This window comes from Malurus melanocephalus, unplaced genomic scaffold (genome assembly GCF_030028575.1).
Source record: "Malurus melanocephalus ecotype Western Australia unplaced genomic scaffold, MMel_1.1 scaffold_22, whole genome shotgun sequence".
Classification (NCBI taxonomy): Eukaryota; Metazoa; Chordata; class Aves; order Passeriformes; family Maluridae; genus Malurus; species Malurus melanocephalus.
Window position 1 is genome coordinate 858,223 of NW_026623254.1, and position 19,811 is coordinate 878,033.

The 19,811-nt window shown below is 39.5% G+C and overlaps 1 protein-coding gene across 2 annotated transcripts in view; it reads left to right on the plus strand.

Annotated features, from left to right (window-relative positions):
• Positions 1-13,887, plus strand: part of LOC130588961 (epidermal growth factor receptor kinase substrate 8-like) — a 31,715-nt gene extending 17,828 nt beyond the window's left edge. For both annotated transcript variants that reach the window (XM_057390006.1, XM_057390008.1), the window contains exons 10-13: positions 5,216-5,453; positions 8,879-9,059; positions 9,575-9,704; positions 13,030-13,887. In XM_057390006.1, the coding sequence (XP_057245989.1) occupies positions 5,216-5,453; positions 8,879-9,059; positions 9,575-9,704; positions 13,030-13,143 (663 nt within the window). In that variant the 3' untranslated portion in view covers positions 13,144-13,887. The remainder of the gene's footprint in view (positions 1-5,215; positions 5,454-8,878; positions 9,060-9,574; positions 9,705-13,029) is intronic.
• The last annotated feature ends 5,924 nt before the right edge of the window (positions 13,888-19,811 follow it).

Consider the following 19,811-nt stretch of genomic DNA (forward strand, 5'->3'; position numbering starts at 1 on the left):
CTCTCACTCTGTTCCCCTTCTAATGATCTCTGAGGCCACACATTACTGTAAATCCTGATTTTTCACTCTGTTGCTTTCAGGAGCCAGGTCCCCAGTAGTCACTAAGGTGACACTTGCAGGAGTTGCCMGCAATACCCCAGTTATTTAATCAGCTTCGTGAGGCAGAGGCTGTAACACTGTTTGTCTCCTGGTCAGTTGAATTAGTTCCAGAAAACAGTATTTTTGCTTTTTGGTACTTTTGTACTTTTAAGACAGCATTTTGCTGATTTCTTTTATTTTTCACTAATGTTAATTATTGTTTATCAGAGGTTTTTTTGGGTGTTGGTCATTTAATCTGACTTTTTATTGTGAGCCAGCATTGGTATTTCACCATCCTCTTCTATCGGAACATAAAGGGTTTCCCAAGCACTCTGATTTCTTAATTTGTAAAAACACTGGTGAACCTGTAAAATAATTCATAGTATTTCCTATTTTCTCTACATTTCATTAACTTTTTTTTTAATGCTCTTGGGAATGAAATTCAAAGAACATAATTAGGATAGAATTGTGTATCTTGATGGGCATGTTAATTAATCCCCTGACACCCTTTGTGAGGTGAGACAAATGTCATCATTTTTGGTCAAGGGCCAGCATCCCTCTTATCTCAGTTCAAATTTTCATCAGACTGAGAACAAAAATGTTCTTTTCTGTCTGGTTCAACAGTGATCCAATCCGAAATTATGGGATGCCACTTGTTACACAAAAAAGTACTGAGTAGTTGGGAAAGGATTTTATTAGTGATAGGGCTTAAAAGTCCCCAGTTTGTCCATATTTTTTTTCCTTTTTAAATGGGGACTAATCCTAATGACAATTTGAATAAGTAAATTCTGTCTAAATTTTCTGTCAATTCACTAAACCCACAAATGTGGTACATACTACAAAGAACTGTTTAGGTGGCTTTTAATGGGATTTTAATAGGCAGCTGTTTGCATAATAGCCAAGCCCACCAAAGTAAACTCTGGGAAATGACCCCACTTGAAATTTTCTCCTCCAGTCTTGGTACCTCAGCGGCCCTTTTGGCTGAAGACAAGTGGCTGGTTCTCTCCTCTCCCTTCAAATGGGTCTCAGGAAAAGATCCAARCCACAAAGCTGTTGACAAAGCAGTGGCTGAAAGCTCTGCAGCCCTCTTGGTGGACTCTGTCACTGTGCAAACAGGAATGTGTCTGAAACCTTCAGAGAGAGAGTAAATGGAAAGCTCTGTGCCTCTGTTAACTTAATGAGAACACTTCCCAGTGCTAACACTAGTTTTCCCAATGCCTCCTTAATTTTGTCTGTTTTTCCCATAGTTTGAATATGTATATTCCCTTTCTTTAACGCCAAAATGTATTTGAAAATATATTGTTCCCAGTGTTTTACAATGATCAAGAATTAGGGTTGATATCATTTTGGCTTTTACTTAAAATTATTATTTTGCTTGTATTAAAAATAGATTGAATCATACTGAATCTTATTTTTTCACCAGATGCAGCCTGTAATGTGTTGTAAACGACTTCGTGACTTATTTTTTCTCCTGTAAAAACAATAATTTTCTGGCAAGAAGTAAGAAAACAAAATTTAGTCCCAGTAAGCTGCTATGCTGTATCCAGATTTTTAATGAGTGCATATCATCACCATTCCAAATAATTTAAAGGATTTGTTCCAATTGAGGAGTGCAAGTTTAATCTTGAAAGCAACAAAAATATGAGGAAGAAGGAAAAATAAATCTTATTTATTTTTCTTTTTGCTCTGAGGAAATCAGGAGCTAGTCAGCAAATTGTCCAGGGAGGGGATTCTGCCCCTCTGCTCCGCTCTGGTGAGACCCGTGCAGTGCTCAATCCAGCTCTGGGGTCCCCAGGGAATGAGGGACATGGAGCAGTTGGAGCAAGCCCAGAGGATGCCAAAGATGATCAGAGGGGTGAAATATCTCTGCTGTGAGGAAAGGCTAAGAGAGCTGGGATGGTTCAGTCTGGAGAAATCTCTGGGGAGACCTTCTAATGGCCTGTCAGTACCTAAAGGAGGTCTGGAGGAGAGCTGGAGAGGGGCTTTTACAAGGGCATGGAGTGATGGAACAGGGAGTAATGGCATTAAAAAGGGCAGGTTTAATACAGTGTTAAGAAGAAATTCTTCACTGTGAAAGTGGCGAGGCACAGGTTGCCCAGAGAAGTTGCAGATACCCCATCTGAAGTTCCAGACACTTCCACCGGGAGGTTTTCAAGAAGGCTGGATGGAGCCCTGAGCTCCCTGGTCTAGTGGAAGGTGTCCCTGCCCATGGCTGGGGGTTGGAATCAGATGGAGCCTTCAGGTTTCTCCCAACCCAAATCATTCCATGAGTCCCTGTCTGAGAGCAGTGATCTTGAACTCATTCGCTGAGATMACCAACATTTCTTGAGCTAATAAAATAAACACCTTTTTTAATACCTACTGTGACTTAACTCCTACTGTTCTACAGTTGCGAGTGTTTTTCACATTCACCTGATAGTCTTCAATTCATTGTCAGTCTTTTCCTTGGGTTTTGTTTTTTATGAAACCTGTTCTYAGTTTCTGTCTGGGTAGGTGTTTTGAAAAGAGCTGATTGCTTGTACAGTTTCACATGTGTATGTTTTATAGCAGCACTCTGTTCCTCATTCAAAATAAGAATATTAGAATAACTCATGTTAGTTTCCTAGTGAGTAAGAAGAGGTAATTACTAACACTGACTTTCCTTTAGTTTAAATTGCTAATGTGTATGAAATTTCAGGAGTGATGTGTGATGAGATAGTTACTTTTTACCTTTCTAACAATACTGTTTGATGTGATTTACTCCATTTTYCTCACAGCAATTACTGGGAGAGCTTTCAGAGGTAACTGAATTACTCTTCTGATAYTGAATCTCAAAAATTCCTCTTTTGGACTAAGTAATCACCAAATTCCATAGTGCATGCTTGCTTCTTTTTATAGCAATGAATAGAAGTGATGGGATGAATGCGTGGATGTCCTCAAAAGATCYGGAGTTAAAAAAAGAAGTGTTAAAAAAATAAATATTAAATAGGATTCAAATATATAATTGGCTTTTGGGCACTGTTCAGTAAATGCAAAATGTATTTTAATGTGGTTTCTACCAAATTTGTAAATTTAGAATTTGAGTGATGCTTCCAGATGAATTTTTGTTTTCACTGCAGCAAGTTGTTTTGATGAGGCTCATGATTGCAGTACAACATGTTTTTGCAGCTACTCCAGTAACATCCATTGAGAGTTACATGTAGTTTTTAGCTCTCTCWTTTTCTGGATTATGATTCTGGTAATGTGTCATTGATGCTTTGGTTTGTAATGATTCCTATCATAAAAAAGTCCTACTTTTCTTTGCGTGGTTTTTCCAAAAGGTCAAAACACACATGGAGGTACGTTGTGRGGATGACAGTTCAGTAATTGGAGTCTGTGAACAGGATAAAAAGATGTGAATATCACTGGAACATTTTAGTATCTGTGAAATTTTTTAATTCATTGAAAATCTATCTATAGTACATCTGTATATAATAAATTATGGTGTGTTTGCTTTGCACCTTGTAGGGCACTCTCTTTCCACCTAAGGGCAAGTTCCATAAATATATTTATTCTGCTTGTTGACTTTTATATTATACATTTCACTTTTCTTGTCATTTGACAATTAGAAAAGCATTTATTGTCTTAACACGGAAGCCGTAGAATACAGACAAGTCAATCATGATTATTATTTTAATCTCCCCACAATGCACTGCAGAGCAATTGAGATGGATGCCTTTGAGCAACTAAATGCTGAGATTAAAACAAATGAACAGACAAAAATGTTTAATGGGAATTGTTTTACAGGGATCTATGTTTGATTTAGTCATTAACTATTATGGTTGAGGTGAAAAATCATYCAAAGGAAGCAAGGCTCATTTCTCAGGCTTAATTGATTGGCYGGATGAGCAGATGGGATACTTTTCCTGCTGGTGTAAACCAGTACAGCTGCAATGGTTTATACTCACTACTAAATGTCTTGTCCACCCACTYGACTTCACTGAGCTGGGGATTCCTGTACAAGGGCAGTTGCTGACATTTAAGCAAAGTTTGTTTATTGTCAGGGCAGTGATCTGCTGCTCAAATTCTAACATAAGGCCCCTACAAATATTTCCCTTCTTGATCTGCTGTAAACCCTGTGCCTCCAAGGAAATAGGGAAAGGTATTTCAGGAAGGARYAGTGAGTCTGGGGAATGTGTTCATCTATCTTCRTACCAAAGTAAGCAGACTTCTCATAAYGAAGAAATGAGGCATCCCTATTGARCAAACAAACTTTAAAATTGAACTTTCAAGCTGTGCTAGTCCAAAATTACAGAGAGGGAACACTGTTAAGCAGTGAGATATGGAGTTTGACCTGCTTGAGATAAAGGGCTAGCATAGGTTGCTTGTGGGTTTGTGTGTCTTTATGATTGCTTTGGAATTCTTCCTGTAACTCGTGCCATTCTACAGGTAGAGAAGAAATTTCTTTCCAAAATTATTCTTGAGACACCTGCAAGTTAGTTATTAGCAGCAAGAAAACTTACATGTTGTAAGAACATTGCATGAAGTGGGGGAGGAAGAAGTAACAGTCCTATTCCAAGAATKGTGGAATTTGGGGCTTGTTTTATAATTGGATTATTGCCCTGAGATGGCTCGTAGAGATCACACCAGCAGCTGAAAAGGCACAGATGAATGGATAGGRGCAGGAACCCCTTAAATGCTGTTTGCAGTTCAAGAAACATTGTGTTATCTTGAACTCAGTGACATTTATAAGTTAAAATATTAGTTGAGTTTAGGCATGGCTGGATGTGTTAACTTTTCACTTTTTTTTTACGTAACATCTCAAAAGTATACGTTTTTACACTGATAAACTTCAACAAGTCAAAAATTTTGAAAGCTGTTGAATAGTTAATAGAAGTAATAGAAATCTGGGATTCAAAAAAATCTCATTTATAGAATTTATCTGCTTGAGAGAAAAAATGCGCTTCAGATGATTCCATTGCTGTGAGTCTTTGTCCAACAGAGAAGGAAATTGATGCCAAACATTGATGCCAGATCAAGTTTTGGCAAATTTCGGAGCTGTATCTGGCGAGTAAGATGCCTTTGTGGAATGAATGACACCACTGGGTGCAGGCTGTGGGTTTTTTTGATGTCTCACCCAGATTTTGTTGTCTGACCGAGCCTCTCTGCATCCCTGCAGAAACAAAGGACGGACTAYGTGGCGAAACAGCCCGACCCGGTTCCTGCTACTCCTTCTCCGCCTCCCACGCCCGCTCCTGTGCCCGTGGCTGTCCCTCTGCCCCCCAGTGCCCCWGCACCCATCCCAGTGCCCGTGCCCAAGGCGCCAGCAGCCGTCAGCCGCCAGAGCAGCACCTCCAGCGACAGCGGTGGCAGCGTGTCCCGGGACACCCAGAGGCAGAAGCAAATTCCTGTGGATCGTAAGTTTGCCTTAAGAAGCAGGATGAAAAGCTTTCCTCCAGTTCCTGTGTGTTTTGCTTGATTCCAAAGTGCCTTAAAATTTGCATTTCGGATAAATTTTCCTGAAAAGTTTTGTTTTAGCCTTATGTTTAAAATAGAGGTTTGCTATGCGTGCACGTTCTGACCCTCATCGCAACTACCATAATGTAATTAGGGAAAAACACTTTACACTTTGCCCATCCTGAATCCCATCCTTTTATGAATGTCTGGGATCTCCAGTCATAGTTTTCAGCAGTGGAAACGCCCATGGTAATACTCTGCCTAATCCAGCTTTTCCACCTGAACTCACTGCTGCATTACAGCCTGAATTGCTTATATAATCAGTTACATTGTTTTTACACTTCAATTCATGATCATCCAAGTTTGTAGGTCATTTGCACTGTTCTGAAACATTTATTCAGGGCTTCAAGAACACCTACAGGCCTGGCTGATGYGCAGGAACCATGCTGTAATAGTTTTTGGAGTCTTACCTGACAGTCGGGTCCCCCTGGCTTGTCAAAGCAGCAGCAGCTGGCAGGCCATGGGACAAACATTCCTGTCCTTGTCCCAGGGGGACACATTCCAGACCTCCATAACTGGAAAAACTTGGTAATGTGTAAAATCCATCCAAAAGTGTATGGCTTTCTTGAGAATTTCTGATTAAAGCCACCTGGTAAATAAATATAAAGCCCAACCAATGCTGAGGCTGCTACTCTCTATTTACTGAAAAGCAGGTAGGGGTGGAAGGACTGACTTAGTAATTTTTGTCCTAAATGCACTTTAGGCAATGTGATTGCTTGGCTTAGAAATCACTAAAACACACAGGCAAGAATTTGCTATAGCTTTTAAAATAATAGCTGTTAAAATAATGAGCTTTTTGTAGCTCAAGAGTTGACAGTTTTTCATATCCTCTGCCTCACTGCCTTACCAGAAAATCCTGCTTCCACCTAAGGATAGAAAGTGGCATTGAGCATAATCCTTTCTGGGGAAGGGCTTCTTTGCCCCCTGTTCTGGTGGATGGGAAGTGTTCCTGTGTGGGTTATTTATTGGTCACTCAGTGGAGCCTGTGTTGGTGTTTCCTGGTGGAGGACGAGCTCTGGCCTAAGCTCAGGAAAGCTCTGGGAACTTTTTAGTGTGTTCACCTAATGGACTGTGTGGAAATTATCAGTGGAGAGCAGCCAGGCTGGAGGAGCAGGCTTCACTGCTGCTTACAAAGAGTTTGTTATTTGAATAAAATCAGAAAGCTGAACAGGTACAGAAGATGTGGAAAGTGAGGGTGAATTTCACATACACATGCACTGAAATGCTCATTTCATTTCTGTGTAAGGACTTTGCTACATCATGGCATCCTTGAGTCTACAATGGCCTTTTCTATGCATTACAGAAGGAAAAGGAGAAGGCTTTAGGCACAGGCTGTGAGGTGGGAAGGTTGCTGTAGACTGAGTGGTTACAAAGCATCTAAAATCCAGTTAATGGGCTTTGGGCACCTCAAAGCCCTCACAAAACAGGGGCCTCTGCAAAGGTGATRGGAAACCTGTGCTCCAAGTACCCCCCTGAGCCCTGCAGGGAACTCTGCAGAACCTGCACCACACCCAGGACATCCTTTTTATTCCTGATATCACATCTAACAACAGGGAGAATCTGTTATCTAACAACTCAGTGTTTGTCTCTTGATACAGTCTTGTCCTGGATTAAGCCTAAGTCTTTCAAAATCTGTGTAAATAGAAGGAAGATGGCAATGTTCTGTCTCTTCCTGCTTGGGAAAATAGCAAGCACAAGCTTTGATAGCATTGCCTGAAGGCTTTGCTCAATCTTTGCTCAATCTGTCAGATCTTCACAAATCACTGAGCTCATCTTATTGGGTTTCTGATTCACACTTRGGGTGGGGGGAGAGGGGGAAACCCTGCACAATAGGGCCTGAATGCCTCAAATATTATACCAGAGATATTTTGTCAACGTTCAGCCTGAGGCTATTTCATAAAAGAAAAAACGACATGGTTAAAGCAAAGTTTTTCCTTATTTTTGCCATGGTGATTAAAGAAATAATCCTAGAGGCCTAAGTAAAGCTTGTTTTTATTTGTTTAACTGGCTAGATATTGATCCCTGGAGAGGTTCTGAGAGAAGCCCTGGAGAGGTTTTGAGAGGATATGAAAGGAGAGAAAGCAACAATATTTCTATTTTACAGGATTGTTTTTTCTCATATTGAAGTTGTGTTTTCATCTGTTCGTATCAGTGTAATGGAGAAAAAGAATAAGTTTTGCCATCTGAGTGTATTGAGAGGGTGGTGTAGTTACTGTTTGTGTATCAAAGTGAGAAGGTTGAATAAAGATCACTAAAAATACCTTGGCAAGGAAATCCTGAGAATTTTTGAGATAATTGTTTGTCAGGAGATTTTTATAGTCTTTTCAATGTTATGGCACAGAGAGTTTAACTGTTCTAAATCAGTATCTTCTCTGAGCCCAGAAGGTTATTTACAGTTTTTTAGATACTACCTGTTTGTGTGAATTGTATAAAATGCATTTAATTTGCATCCCAAACAATTTTTCAGGGCTGTTATAATTGATCTTGTTGAACTGACCAGAAAGCATTTCAGTTTGTTGCCTKCTAATGAACAGCAACTGAATTAAATGTTTCAGACAAATGGGTTCTGGGGGATAATGAATTCTTAGAGTTTTGTTTAAAATGAATAAATAAATAAACAAGTCTTGCCCAATTCTTGAGTCTCTGGTGAGAGCAGATACCCTTTCTTTTCATCCCTTTTTTAATGTGAAGTGTGGCAATGTTTCAGCTAAGCATCCAGGCTTGGAGTGRATTCAAATTTCTTAAAACCCCATAAAAATGTGATCGCTACAATACCTCATTAGATGTGAGTTGATATTTGTCAGCAGCTGTGAGATCTTTTTTTTTTCTACATTTGTACAAAAAGGTTGAACTTTTGATTAAAAAMCTGTTTGTGGAAAGTACTACCTTTCCACAGTGTAAACAATCTTACAACCTTCCTCATCTTTTTCCTGTTTTTATTTCTAAACCCTCAATTCTATTTGAAGAAAGGCAGATTATGACAACGGAACAAGCTTCCATTCCCATTTTATTCTACAGTTTGGGTGCTGTCACACTAATGTATGCCTCTGTGTGACATCCAGCTCATCTCTCCTTCCTGGGGTCTTAGTTGACTTCTCTTTGGGGCTTTTTAGGTTGTTTATTTTAGTTTTGTTTTGCAAAGAGATGATTTGGAATATTGAAATATTCCCTGGGGATAAAGGTGAATAATAATTCAATCAGATCCAATGAATGAATCTGTAAAGAAAAAAAAGTTTACAATTTAAAGTGGCATATAAGAAATGAATTGTCTTTGATAAAGCAACCTTGAGAATAACTCCTGTGGGATCTCTCTGTCTCTCTCCAGGCAGGAAATCCCAGATGGAGGAGGTGCAGGATGAACTTGTTCACCGGCTCACCATCGGCCGGAGCGCTGCCCAGAGGAAATTCCACGTGCCACGGCCAAACGTCCCTGTAGTGAACATCACTTACGACTCCTCTCCTGAGGATGTGAAAGCCTGGTTACAGTCCAAAGGATTCAACCCTGTGTGAGTTCGAGGGCAATGTAGGAAAACTTCTTTAAATTGTTTTCCTGTCAGGAAGTGGGATGTGGTCTGACCGCTTTTTAAAATCAAGCAGCCTCCTGAAAATCAAGAGGTGTCAGCTGCACTCTTGGAAAAAACAATTTGTTTTTACATATATGTGTATATATATATATATATTTACACTCACATAGATAGATATATATATATATATGTGTGTGTATAAGTGTACCTAATACATTTATAAAAATATATGTCAATGTGGTTATAGATCTACAGAAGTATGTGTGTATATATCTATCTATATATCTATAAATATATCTATATGTATATTTATATATATATATAGATATATAGATTTTTTTTTTTAGCCTCTACCAAGTGGTGCTTGTATACTCGGTTGACTTCAGGAGTCCTGCATAAACTTTGCTCTTAATTTAGTAGCAATGTGGGATGAACACATGTGCTTTGCCTTGGCCAGTGTGGTTTTGCTGATTTGCTGTTTGTTTGTCCCTCCCCAGGACTGTGAACAGCCTCGGTGTGCTGACGGGGGCTCAGCTTTTCTCCCTCAACAAAGAGGAACTGAGGACTGTTTGCCCGGAAGGGTCGAGAGTCTACAGCCAAATCACGGTACAGAAATCTGCCTTGGAGGTAYGGACAGCCCTGATTACTCACTTAATCTGGCTCACCAATTTTGAACCTGTAGAATTAGATAGCTYTTTCTGTGAGGCAGTTGGTTTTTGCTCAGTTCCCATCACGCTGATAAACGTTACTTGTGTGTGAGTTGTTTGGTTTTAATTCATTGGAACAGCATTCATAAAAATTTCAGGTGCAATCTCTCCCCACGTTTAAAGCAGTGTGAAAAGCATTAGAAATAGTATTGAAGTTGAAGACATTTTGTGCTGCAATGAGACTGCAAGAAGACAAAATCARCCAAAAAGAGCTTTGGGGAAAACAMTGAGAGYAAAATRCCTCTTTTCTTGTCTSTTRCTTTGTCTGGCACTTGGATAAAWAGGTACTCCTGATMATTTTGTTGGTGATAAGTGAGTTTAGCTTTATCTTTGTCAAGGAGATTTGATTTATTAGACAAGAGAAATTGATAGAGTGAGCCCACTGCTCTTGTCCTTCCAGGTCGAACACTGGGGCTCCTGTACTGAAGGGAAAACACCCTGGACTCTGTTCTAGCTGAGTTACTGAGCCAAGGATGAAGTGTTGTGTCTCTACTTATTGCTCTGCAGCAGGTTACTTTAATTACAGCAGTATTGTTTCTTAAGCACCTTAAAGCTTGTATCCAGAGCTGTGCTAGGGAGAATTCTTGCCAATTTTAAACCAGTAGAATTGGAATTGGAGAGGCATCTACTTCTTTTTATTTCAAAACTTGCTGTGGCAAGTGGAGAAATGATCTAGAGGTGAGATTAACCCAAATGAACAGCTATATCCTCYACACAGAAGAAAATCTTGAAGAGGTTTAAAATGTATTTTTTATCCTCTCATCAAGTTGAGACTGTCTCATTTGAATGATTTTAAGCATTAATCACCAGGCATATTTTTAAAGACAGCTTTGTGATGATGCATATTTTACACTYTACCTGATCAGTGTGGATCAGAGAGCATCACTTTCTAACACTATTAAAATTGCCTCACATCACTGCTAAATTACCTCAAGCCCTTCCTAGGCTTGGAAGGGCAAAGTATTTTACCCTTTTTCTTAGGAATATAATCACTATCACAATCCATCATTTCYTAGTGAAGATATTCTTTAACTTTTTTGATTGTCATCCATCTTAYTTCAGTGTACTGAGATGGAAGTACTTTTGCAGTGGAAGCTGGTTTSAAAAGCAGAGATGCACTGGATTGGAGGGTCTTTTACCCTCTGTGCTGTTAYTCTGCTTGCCCCAGTTAGGCCTAGCTCTTCAGGAAGCCAAAAAGTCCAAACTTGTCTAATAAATGCTCTACAAAAATTAATTAACAGGTACTTAAGGTCTAGGAAAGTAATTTTTTTGTTGAAGAAAAGGTAGTTGAAATACTTATTTCTGCCTCGGTTATTTGAGCCAGAATTTCAGAATTTATGCAATTCCTGATGGTTTAGCCTGTTGTTTGCTGAATTATATCTTCAAAGAAAGTTGCATCTCCCTTTCTCTCCATATAATAGTACTGTTGAGCAMTTCAGGCTCTGCTCTTGAGGAAAATATAATAAATTTTTCTTGCTGCAGAAGATAAGTGTAGAGAAACAATAACCTGAACACCTCTCTCCAGAAGGGAACCCTTGAGGCTCACACTCTAAACCTCTTTCTGGTGCATCAGTAAGAAGCCCAGGCACACATTACTTTAAAAGGGACAATGTGAAAATGGTTTCTCATATTTGCATCCAGTTGCCTGAAAGAACAGATTATTTCTTGGACACCTTAGAGAAAGAAAATTCCCATGCACAGAAGTGGGATTGACTGGTGGAATTGCTGTTACCTGGTTAGAGACTAAGCTGTGTAAATCGCTCTGGCCAAGGTCTGTCACTCTGTTCCAAAGATCAAGTTCCCAATAACAGCCCTGGGCTGTTCAGCTCTGCTGTCCCCTCTGAGCAGGATGTGCCTGTTGTGCTCTGCCATAAGTGTGTTGCACTTGGTTTAGGTGAGCAGCATTTCAAGCTCATCAGTCTCCTTGTCACTGATGTTATCAGGAAGGCAAATTCTTTCAGCTTGGGCTGCTCAGTTATTCTCAGAAAAATATTTCTGCRTGGCCTCTGATAAAGAATGTTTTTGGGTATCTGCTGATGTTTTTTTATGCATGACTTCAGTAATGGGTGCTGCACTTGCTCTGTATCTGGAACCAGGAGGGCAAGGACAAGATGAATTAAGACAAATAAAGCTGCTGTCTCACTTTCAGAGAGTCATTTATAAGCCCCTACTTTACCCTTCCTCTTTAGGAAAAGAGAGCAATGTTCATTTAAGTAGGAGCATTGTAATTAATTCAGAATTTTTCTCCTTCCCTGTGGACACCTACCCTGTCTGCCATGTAATGGCATCTGGTACTGCAGTGTAATGGACATAATGAGTAAATCTATATTAAAATTTATGAAATTAATAGGGTATATTTTCAGRGTCCAGAATCAACTGCAGGATTTTCCCCTTAACAGTCCTGAATTTTGTTTCAGAAATTTCAAAAACACTTTCTGCTTCTTATTCAGAGGTTATTTTTGGAAGCTGGTTTTGAAGTTTTGAAGGTCACATCATGGCCTAAGAGTACAGTAGCAGATATGGCTCTTGGTTTATAATCTCCTGGTTTTATTCAAAGTCATGCACACTTTGGGAAGTTCTGCTCTAGTGGATTGGTGTCCTGGCCTTGCTAATAATTTCATTTATGTTGTCAGAGCAATATTTGCAGCTGGTTCAGCAGAGCAGGTTTTCACTCTTAAAAGGTGAAATAAAGCCTTGTCCTCACAATACATCACTGTTGCTAAAATTGTAATATGGTGCAATTCCTATCACTGTGCTCTAAGTTTGACCTCCTGCCTCTGAGCAGCATTGAGAAATGTGAGAGACTGAGCCTGAATCCTTGCTTAGGATCCTTGCTGAATCCTGCCTGTGCTCTCGCATGCACATGTTTACATAAATCTAAAACCATCAAAGATTTCTGTTCAGATTTTTAATTTYTAAATATTATTGCCCTGATTTTTAAGTGTGGAATCCTAAAAGAGTGGCTGAGCTTTAACCCTGCTTTTACTGAAGCAGTATTTCACTCCGTAAATATCCAACATTTTCAGGCCTTGTGTGAGAATTAAAGATGCTCAGCATTGCTGCAGGGCAACTTCATGCTTTTAACAGTCTGCAGGGTTTTTTTCTGGTCTGTATTTAAGGATAAGTACTTTCCTATTGGAGCTGCAAGGTGAGTTTATTTGTTCAAACACTTGTCTTAATAAAATGCTGACAGAGTAATTTCAGTACCTGTAAAAAAAATAAACTCTTTTTATTTTTGTTTATAGGCTAACAGTGGTAGTTCAGAACTGCAAGAAATTATGAGAAGACGGCAAGAAAAAATCAGTGCAGCTGCCACAGATTCAGGTGTGGAGTCCTTTGATGAAGGRAGCAGCCACTAAATGTGTTTCCTCTTTTCTTTATTTCCATTGTCCATAGCATTAAACCATCSAGCTTTGCTTTAGGAAGCAGTGAAGGGGAATGTCTTATTAAAATGTAAACTAGAGCCAACATAAGGAAAATTGACAGTAGTCTCCACAGAGTACCCGCTGCTGGCTAYTCATCAGGAAAAATGAACAGATGAGAAATGCAGTGGAGCTTCCTGACAGGTGAAAATATTGGTACGTGATTCATTTACATCCAGAGATGAGTCTTGGCTTTATGGAATTAACATGACAGATAAATTGGAGCACATCTCTGTGATTCAACTGAGGGAAGCTGAGCCAGCAATAAAAAACCATTTGAACCCTTCAGTAATAATAAGATTCTGAACCCCATCTCTTGCTGTAGTGTGCAATTAATGTCTTTTTGGCTCAGTCTTTCTTGTCAGGCATTTGGCTGCAGGATGTTTACTTAAGCTGTTGACTCCAGCAAATGTAGAGGAAATCTTTAGGGAATGAACAGCAGCCCAACATAGACTGGATCTTTCCTGCATCACTCCCAAGATGTTTATTACTAATGATGCTGTTTATAGCAAAATAATACTCTATACATTGATTTTATCCATACTTCACCTGTGATGAACTATATAATATTGAACAAGAAGGAGTAACTAGAAAACAGTAACACAACTCAAAGAGGTGATGAGATCTGCTGTAGCCATACAACTCACAGTACTTTAAAAAAAAAATATAATTACATTTTTTTGGTCAGTAACTTCACTCATCAAAAACAAGTGTATAATTTAGATTTCTCTGTGTGTTGATCCCAGATATCAGTTTTTCCTTATGTAAAAAGCCTTTGTAATTTCCTTTATAAATGTAATCTTTTGGAGAAGTGGATTCCGGGTGGCAAAAAAGGAGGGAAAAAAGAAGAGAAACATCTCTTCCAGAAAACATTATTTTTGAAGATGCAATGATTTTTGTCACAAAATGTTCTGTTATTTCACATGGTCATGTGATTTTATATATAATAGATGTATTATATATAGTATATAATATCACTTTAGACAAATTTAATCGTCTAGCTTGATTAAGTTTCATAGTGCCTTTTTCACATGAATCAGCTTAAAGTCTGCAATAAACAGTATTTCTTGTCTGTTAAATTGTGGTATCTTTGTGGCTACRAAGACAGTATTGAAATAAGAAAGTAATCTTGTTTTTTGCCATTAGTTTGCTTTTCCTCTGCATACAAGGGAAAAAAAAAACCTATTCATTTTTCACAAATGAAGAACTAAAATCTTAATAAAGGTGTTTAGTGCCATTTATTGTAAAAGTCCTCACAAATGTTACCTCTGTGTGTTGGTTATGTGTCCATGTATGTTTTTAGATTTATTATATATATTATTTATGCCTGTCTGCATAAGCATGGCCTTATTCAGAAATGAGTTGAGACATGATAAATCCCATTACGTGGAAGTGCAGGAGAGGGAGACTCTTTAAAAGGTCTTTGAAACCCCTATTTAAAAATTAGAGTCACTGTTTTTTCTCATGGAAGGGTGTCTGATTCGATAGAAAGCACTGTGGTGGTAACCTGCACTTCTGCTCCCCTAATGATTACCAAAATAGGAAGCCAATATTCATCCTCACTGCTGCCTTATTCCAGCATTCAGCACATGGTTTGCTTTTGCCCAGAAAGAGGCATCAGCTCTGGGACTTTTCAGACTTTGTGAAATTTGGCATTCTGAGGTCTAGGAGGAAGAATCCTCTGAGCGAAAAGGGGTGGCTTCACAACTGTGTGTTTYCTTGAAGCTGGTTTTCTGTGTAGCTGTTGTTTAGAAAATGCCAGGCGAGTCTGAATGTGGYCAATGTGCTCAGAGGCAGCTTGGGAGACACCTGGGGGGGAAGAGGAAACCCCTTCATGCACAGAAGGGATAAGCAGAATCTCCTGGGGCTTGGGGGGTTGTCTATTTTTTTATGTCTGTTTTTTCATAGCTTCTAAGTTAGCTCCTAATGACTTAACAACCTTGAGTTGTATTTACACTTTAAACTTTGCTGAACTAACCATTATGATTTCTGTGTTACAGTCGGTGAAATGTGAATGGTGTTGAGCCAAATATTTCCCTGTTTGCTGAAATTTCCTTGGTGGTTTAAAGCACTGCAGGGAGCTTCACCCCTATGCTGTGCAGTTTTTGAATTTTCAGTTTGTTGGCAGTCGTCAGAAATCAAAAGGAGATTTCAAATGAAATAAAATRTTTTAAAACATTCCATGGTTTAAATGAAAACAGTAGTAAAATGCAGTGTTTAATTCAAAATGGGTTTTTTAAGGATTTAAGCAATGAGGATTATTTTTTTAATACTTCTATTTTAGAAGGACACTATATGTCTTTGAGAAGGGAACAAAGCAGCTTTTTAAATGTCAAAATCAGTGCCTTATTAGACATTTGGTAACAGAGGGACTAATTTACTATTTTTCTGCCATCAAGCTGCCTTTTTAACTGGGTGGAGAGAAGGAGTTTTTGCAGCCTGTGTTTGCTCTGTAGTTCTATGTTTTCAAAGCACAAACCTTTTAACATCAGCAAGGCACTTCTTCCCATTTCTTCATGCTGCTTGTTCCCTTGGGACACCACGGGGAGACCAAACCACTGTGAAACCTCACATTTAATTCAGGAAGAACTTCTAACCAGTATTGATAGAAGGGGCAGTTCACTTACCATCTAGCAGTTCAAATATTAAACAGGACTTTGCTCAGACAAACTGTGATCTGTGAGATTTTATGCACACTTTTATTGCTCCTAAGCATTGAACTGTATAAAAGTTGCTGGTTTGGTTTTTCTTGTTTCTTTTTTGTTGAATAAGTRCAGATAGCTATGACTGGTGTGGGCAGAAATAATTGATTTATGAGGCAGTGGATATATCCAAAATGACAATGCTGTTCTGAAATGTGCAGAACTCTGAGTGTGTTCATCAATGTTTGTGAACTCTCTTGCAGTGCTTTGCTGGACAGTAACATCAGTATTTTGATAATTTAAGGGAACAAACAAAATATCCATGAATAGCTGTAAGATGTGAATTCTTTCTAATTAGGGAATCGGTAAATCACAAAAGTTTTATTTTAATTGTGGGAGAGAAAGCATTTGGAGCGTTCAGGTCACAGACAGAATCAAGCTATAGTTTGAATACCACTTCTGTTCAAGGAGGTATCACTTGGACTGCATTTCAACCATGAAGAAAACATGATTATAAATGGAAACTCAACTTTCTGGCCAAACTTCCATTTTATAGGAGCCCCATTTTTCCATTCCATTTTTTTCTCAAATGTGAAATTGAGACTGGTTTCTAAACCAGCTCTGTTTAAGGATTGGTTCTGATGCATCAAGAGTATTTGAAGGAATACTGTGCTCAGTCTCCCAACTCCCCATAAAAGCAACAATATTATACATGAAAAGTGCAAATGWGAGGGAATCTGTATTGGGTTCTGTGTTTAAGTATTTCAGACTTGAAAYTTCTACTGCAGCTGTGTCATTTTTTTCCAAGTAAGTGCCTTTGGAGTACCTTTGTCTTTTTTCWGTCTCTGAGTTGCTTAGGTTGCAACTTTGGCCTCTAACAGCTTCGTCAGTATTCAGAGCAAAGTGAGTATCAGGATGTGAGTCTGTGCTTCTACTCCTTGGTAATATTTGTAGATTAAAAGAGGAGATGAATGAAAATGGGGAGCCTTCCTGGAAGATTCCTAGCCCCCACTCATGCCTGTCACAGCAGCAGCAAAGCTCAACCCACCCTGCTCCCATTCATGTCAAGAGCACCAACAACATTATTCTTTCACAGTAAATGGCTAAAATAACAGCTCTGGCCTGTCTCATTAAGAGTTTTCACACAACCCCTTTAAAAAAAGTGAGAAGTGGGAGGGAGGTGGTGTGACACTGTTTAATGGAAGGAGGGAAGGAAGGGCCATTTTAGAGCATCAGATGCTGATACTGGCTATTTAACAGGGGAAATTTGTMTTATTTAGGTGCAGGGAGAAAAATAAAACATTAAACTGAAATAAAGCACAAATAAGGCTTCCTGACCTTTCTTAATCCTTTYGTGAGGTTTGAAGGAAACTGTTCTGAAGACCCAAGGATGTCGGAGCTCACTGCACAGGATATGCTCAGGGAAGCCATATTTCCACACATACCTCTAAAAACTTCTTACCATTCTCAATCATGTTCTTGAGTTTACTTATTTTCTGTTTCCATGGCAGCAAGCACAGCATGAAGCAGCAAGGAGAAAACCTACCCTGGTTTCAATTAATGGTCATTCACAGCCYACTCACAGGGCTGCTTTTACAGACATCTGGGTCAGATGCTGGAAGAGCAGCAGATCAATACAGAGCATCAATAATGCCAGCAGAGCTACGGACATGAAGCCCATAATTTAAAAAATCTATTACTGAACCTGAAGCTTCAGACAGCTTTACAGCTGTGATGACTTGAGAGCTTAACTTTGACAGATGCTGGAAACTGTATTTACATGAAGCGTGAGTCCAAACCATTGTTCTTTTGGACTTACTGTGAAGGTGTGTGACAAGGTAAAGCCAAAAGGATGTCGTGTCAGTTCAGGATAAAAGGCTCTGCATGATTCTTCTGATCCACAKCGTCTCCCAGACTCATTTATGGCTTTTTCTCATGTCTTGAATGCTGGGAGAGGGAGAGGTGGCTTCCACTGTCATCGTGACACACCCTCTTACAGTTTGCAAAACCAAGGGGTAGGAAAGGGTATTACTCTGATGGAGTTTTCACTGTAACTGATGTTGTGAGTAACTACTGAAGGAAAAATGCACACCTGCTATTGGGTAAATGGAATAACTTTTGACAGGCATTCAAAAACTCCCTCATAAATCCAGGCTGCTCAGGCAGTGTCCTTTGCACCAATGCAATTTTGGCATCTTTGTGGCAATCTTGTACTCTGTCATGTTCAGCCAAGGTTTTTACAGCTGGCTCGTGCAGTGACATTTTATGGGCACACATGAATGACCTGGAGGTAACCTGCTTAGTCTGCTCTGTGATACAGAGTAAATGTAGACTCAATGGGCAAGGGCCAGCAGGAGGGAGGAGACAGCAGATGAGAAAGCATTGGGTTTTTTTTCCCCCACCCAGTTCCTAAAGGGATATAAACATATTTTCTGAGTAAACATGTAATGAAACTCTGAAATATATCTTTTCTAAAAGCATGGAGGTGAGGTCTAAATGGTCAAGTGCTCATTTATAATTCTACCTCCTGTTCARTTTGGGCCAGACAAGTCTTTGCTGTTCCTGCTGGAATGGCAGGCCCTCCAGCAGAGGCACAGCAGTGAAGCCTTTTTTGTTACCAACCTGCTCCTGAAACACAGGGCTCTGCTCTTCGAATCCATCTTGCACCTGGAGAAACAGCATCCCTGCTTTAGGACTGGGAAATGCACATTATATCCTTTTAGTTATGACARGTGGGGTCCTCTTTCTTTAGTACCCCTCACAGGGACCTGTTTTATTTGKGGAATTATGTTAAATCTATGCAGTTTTGCATAGTATATACAGAACAGTTTGAAGGAAGTTTTCCACTGTAACCAATATCATGATGAAGTAGTTATTAAATAAGTACACACCCTTTTACCTGCTAATGGAATAACTTTGGAAGAAAAAAAAACCAAACAAACAAAAAAAAAGGAGTATCAGCTGGAAGGAGATTATCAGGATCCTGGAAGCAGCTGAGCTGTTGACCTACACCCTGGTGCCCTGCCAGGGATAGCAGAGCAGAGGTGAATAAAATAAAAAGTGCATGCAGGAGTGTTTGCTGTTCTGCTGACAGTGACTTCTCCACAGGTAAGCAATCCAGTGTGTTTACTTTCAGTTCAAGTCTGTTTTGTTTACATTGAGTACCATTGCTGCTAACTTCCAATGAGGTGACACAAAGCAACAGGTTACAAAAATGCCATCAAACATCCATTCTGACAGCATCCATGTCACAATACACAATGATGTACCGGAATTATACAAAGACCGAAAAGAAAAAAATATATATAGCTAATTATTTTGACTAGAACTGAAACGAACAGCAAAAAAGAAAAGAGCCCCCCGCCCTGCCCCCAAAGGCCCTGCAGGAATCCATACTGACACTTTGGCAGCCTTGTAGCAAATTGATAACCAGCCCTTCACATGCCAAAACCTTGAATTCAGAACATTGTAAATTCCTGGTTCAGAAAAATAATTTCATCTATTAAAGCACTTTTTTTTTTTCTTTCCACCCCTCCAACCTGAACCAGCTTCACCTTTTTTACACAGGGTTAATAATTATTAAAAATAATAAATGAGTGAGGGGTATAGGCACCATAGACTGCTCAGACAGTTAAATGCTAGAGAATATGTGCTAAGATATCCCAGCTTGAAGCTCAGTTGCCCTGTGAAAATTCATCGAAAACARGAGCCTGATCAGTGGCATTACTGAAAAAGGTTGGCAAAAAGAGCAAATCCTCTGCTTAATTAGCAGCAGCACAGTCAAGAACCAAACCCACCCCCCTTCTCTGAGTGTCAGCTGCCCATTTCAGCTTCGGGCTTGGATTTCTGTTTGTCAGTCCGTTCCGCGGGTCTCGTGCTCCCCCCAGGCCCCACGTACATCAGTGCTGTAAGGAAACAGTCAAATCCATGTACCCAGCAACCCCCCCGCCCTCCCATCCCCTT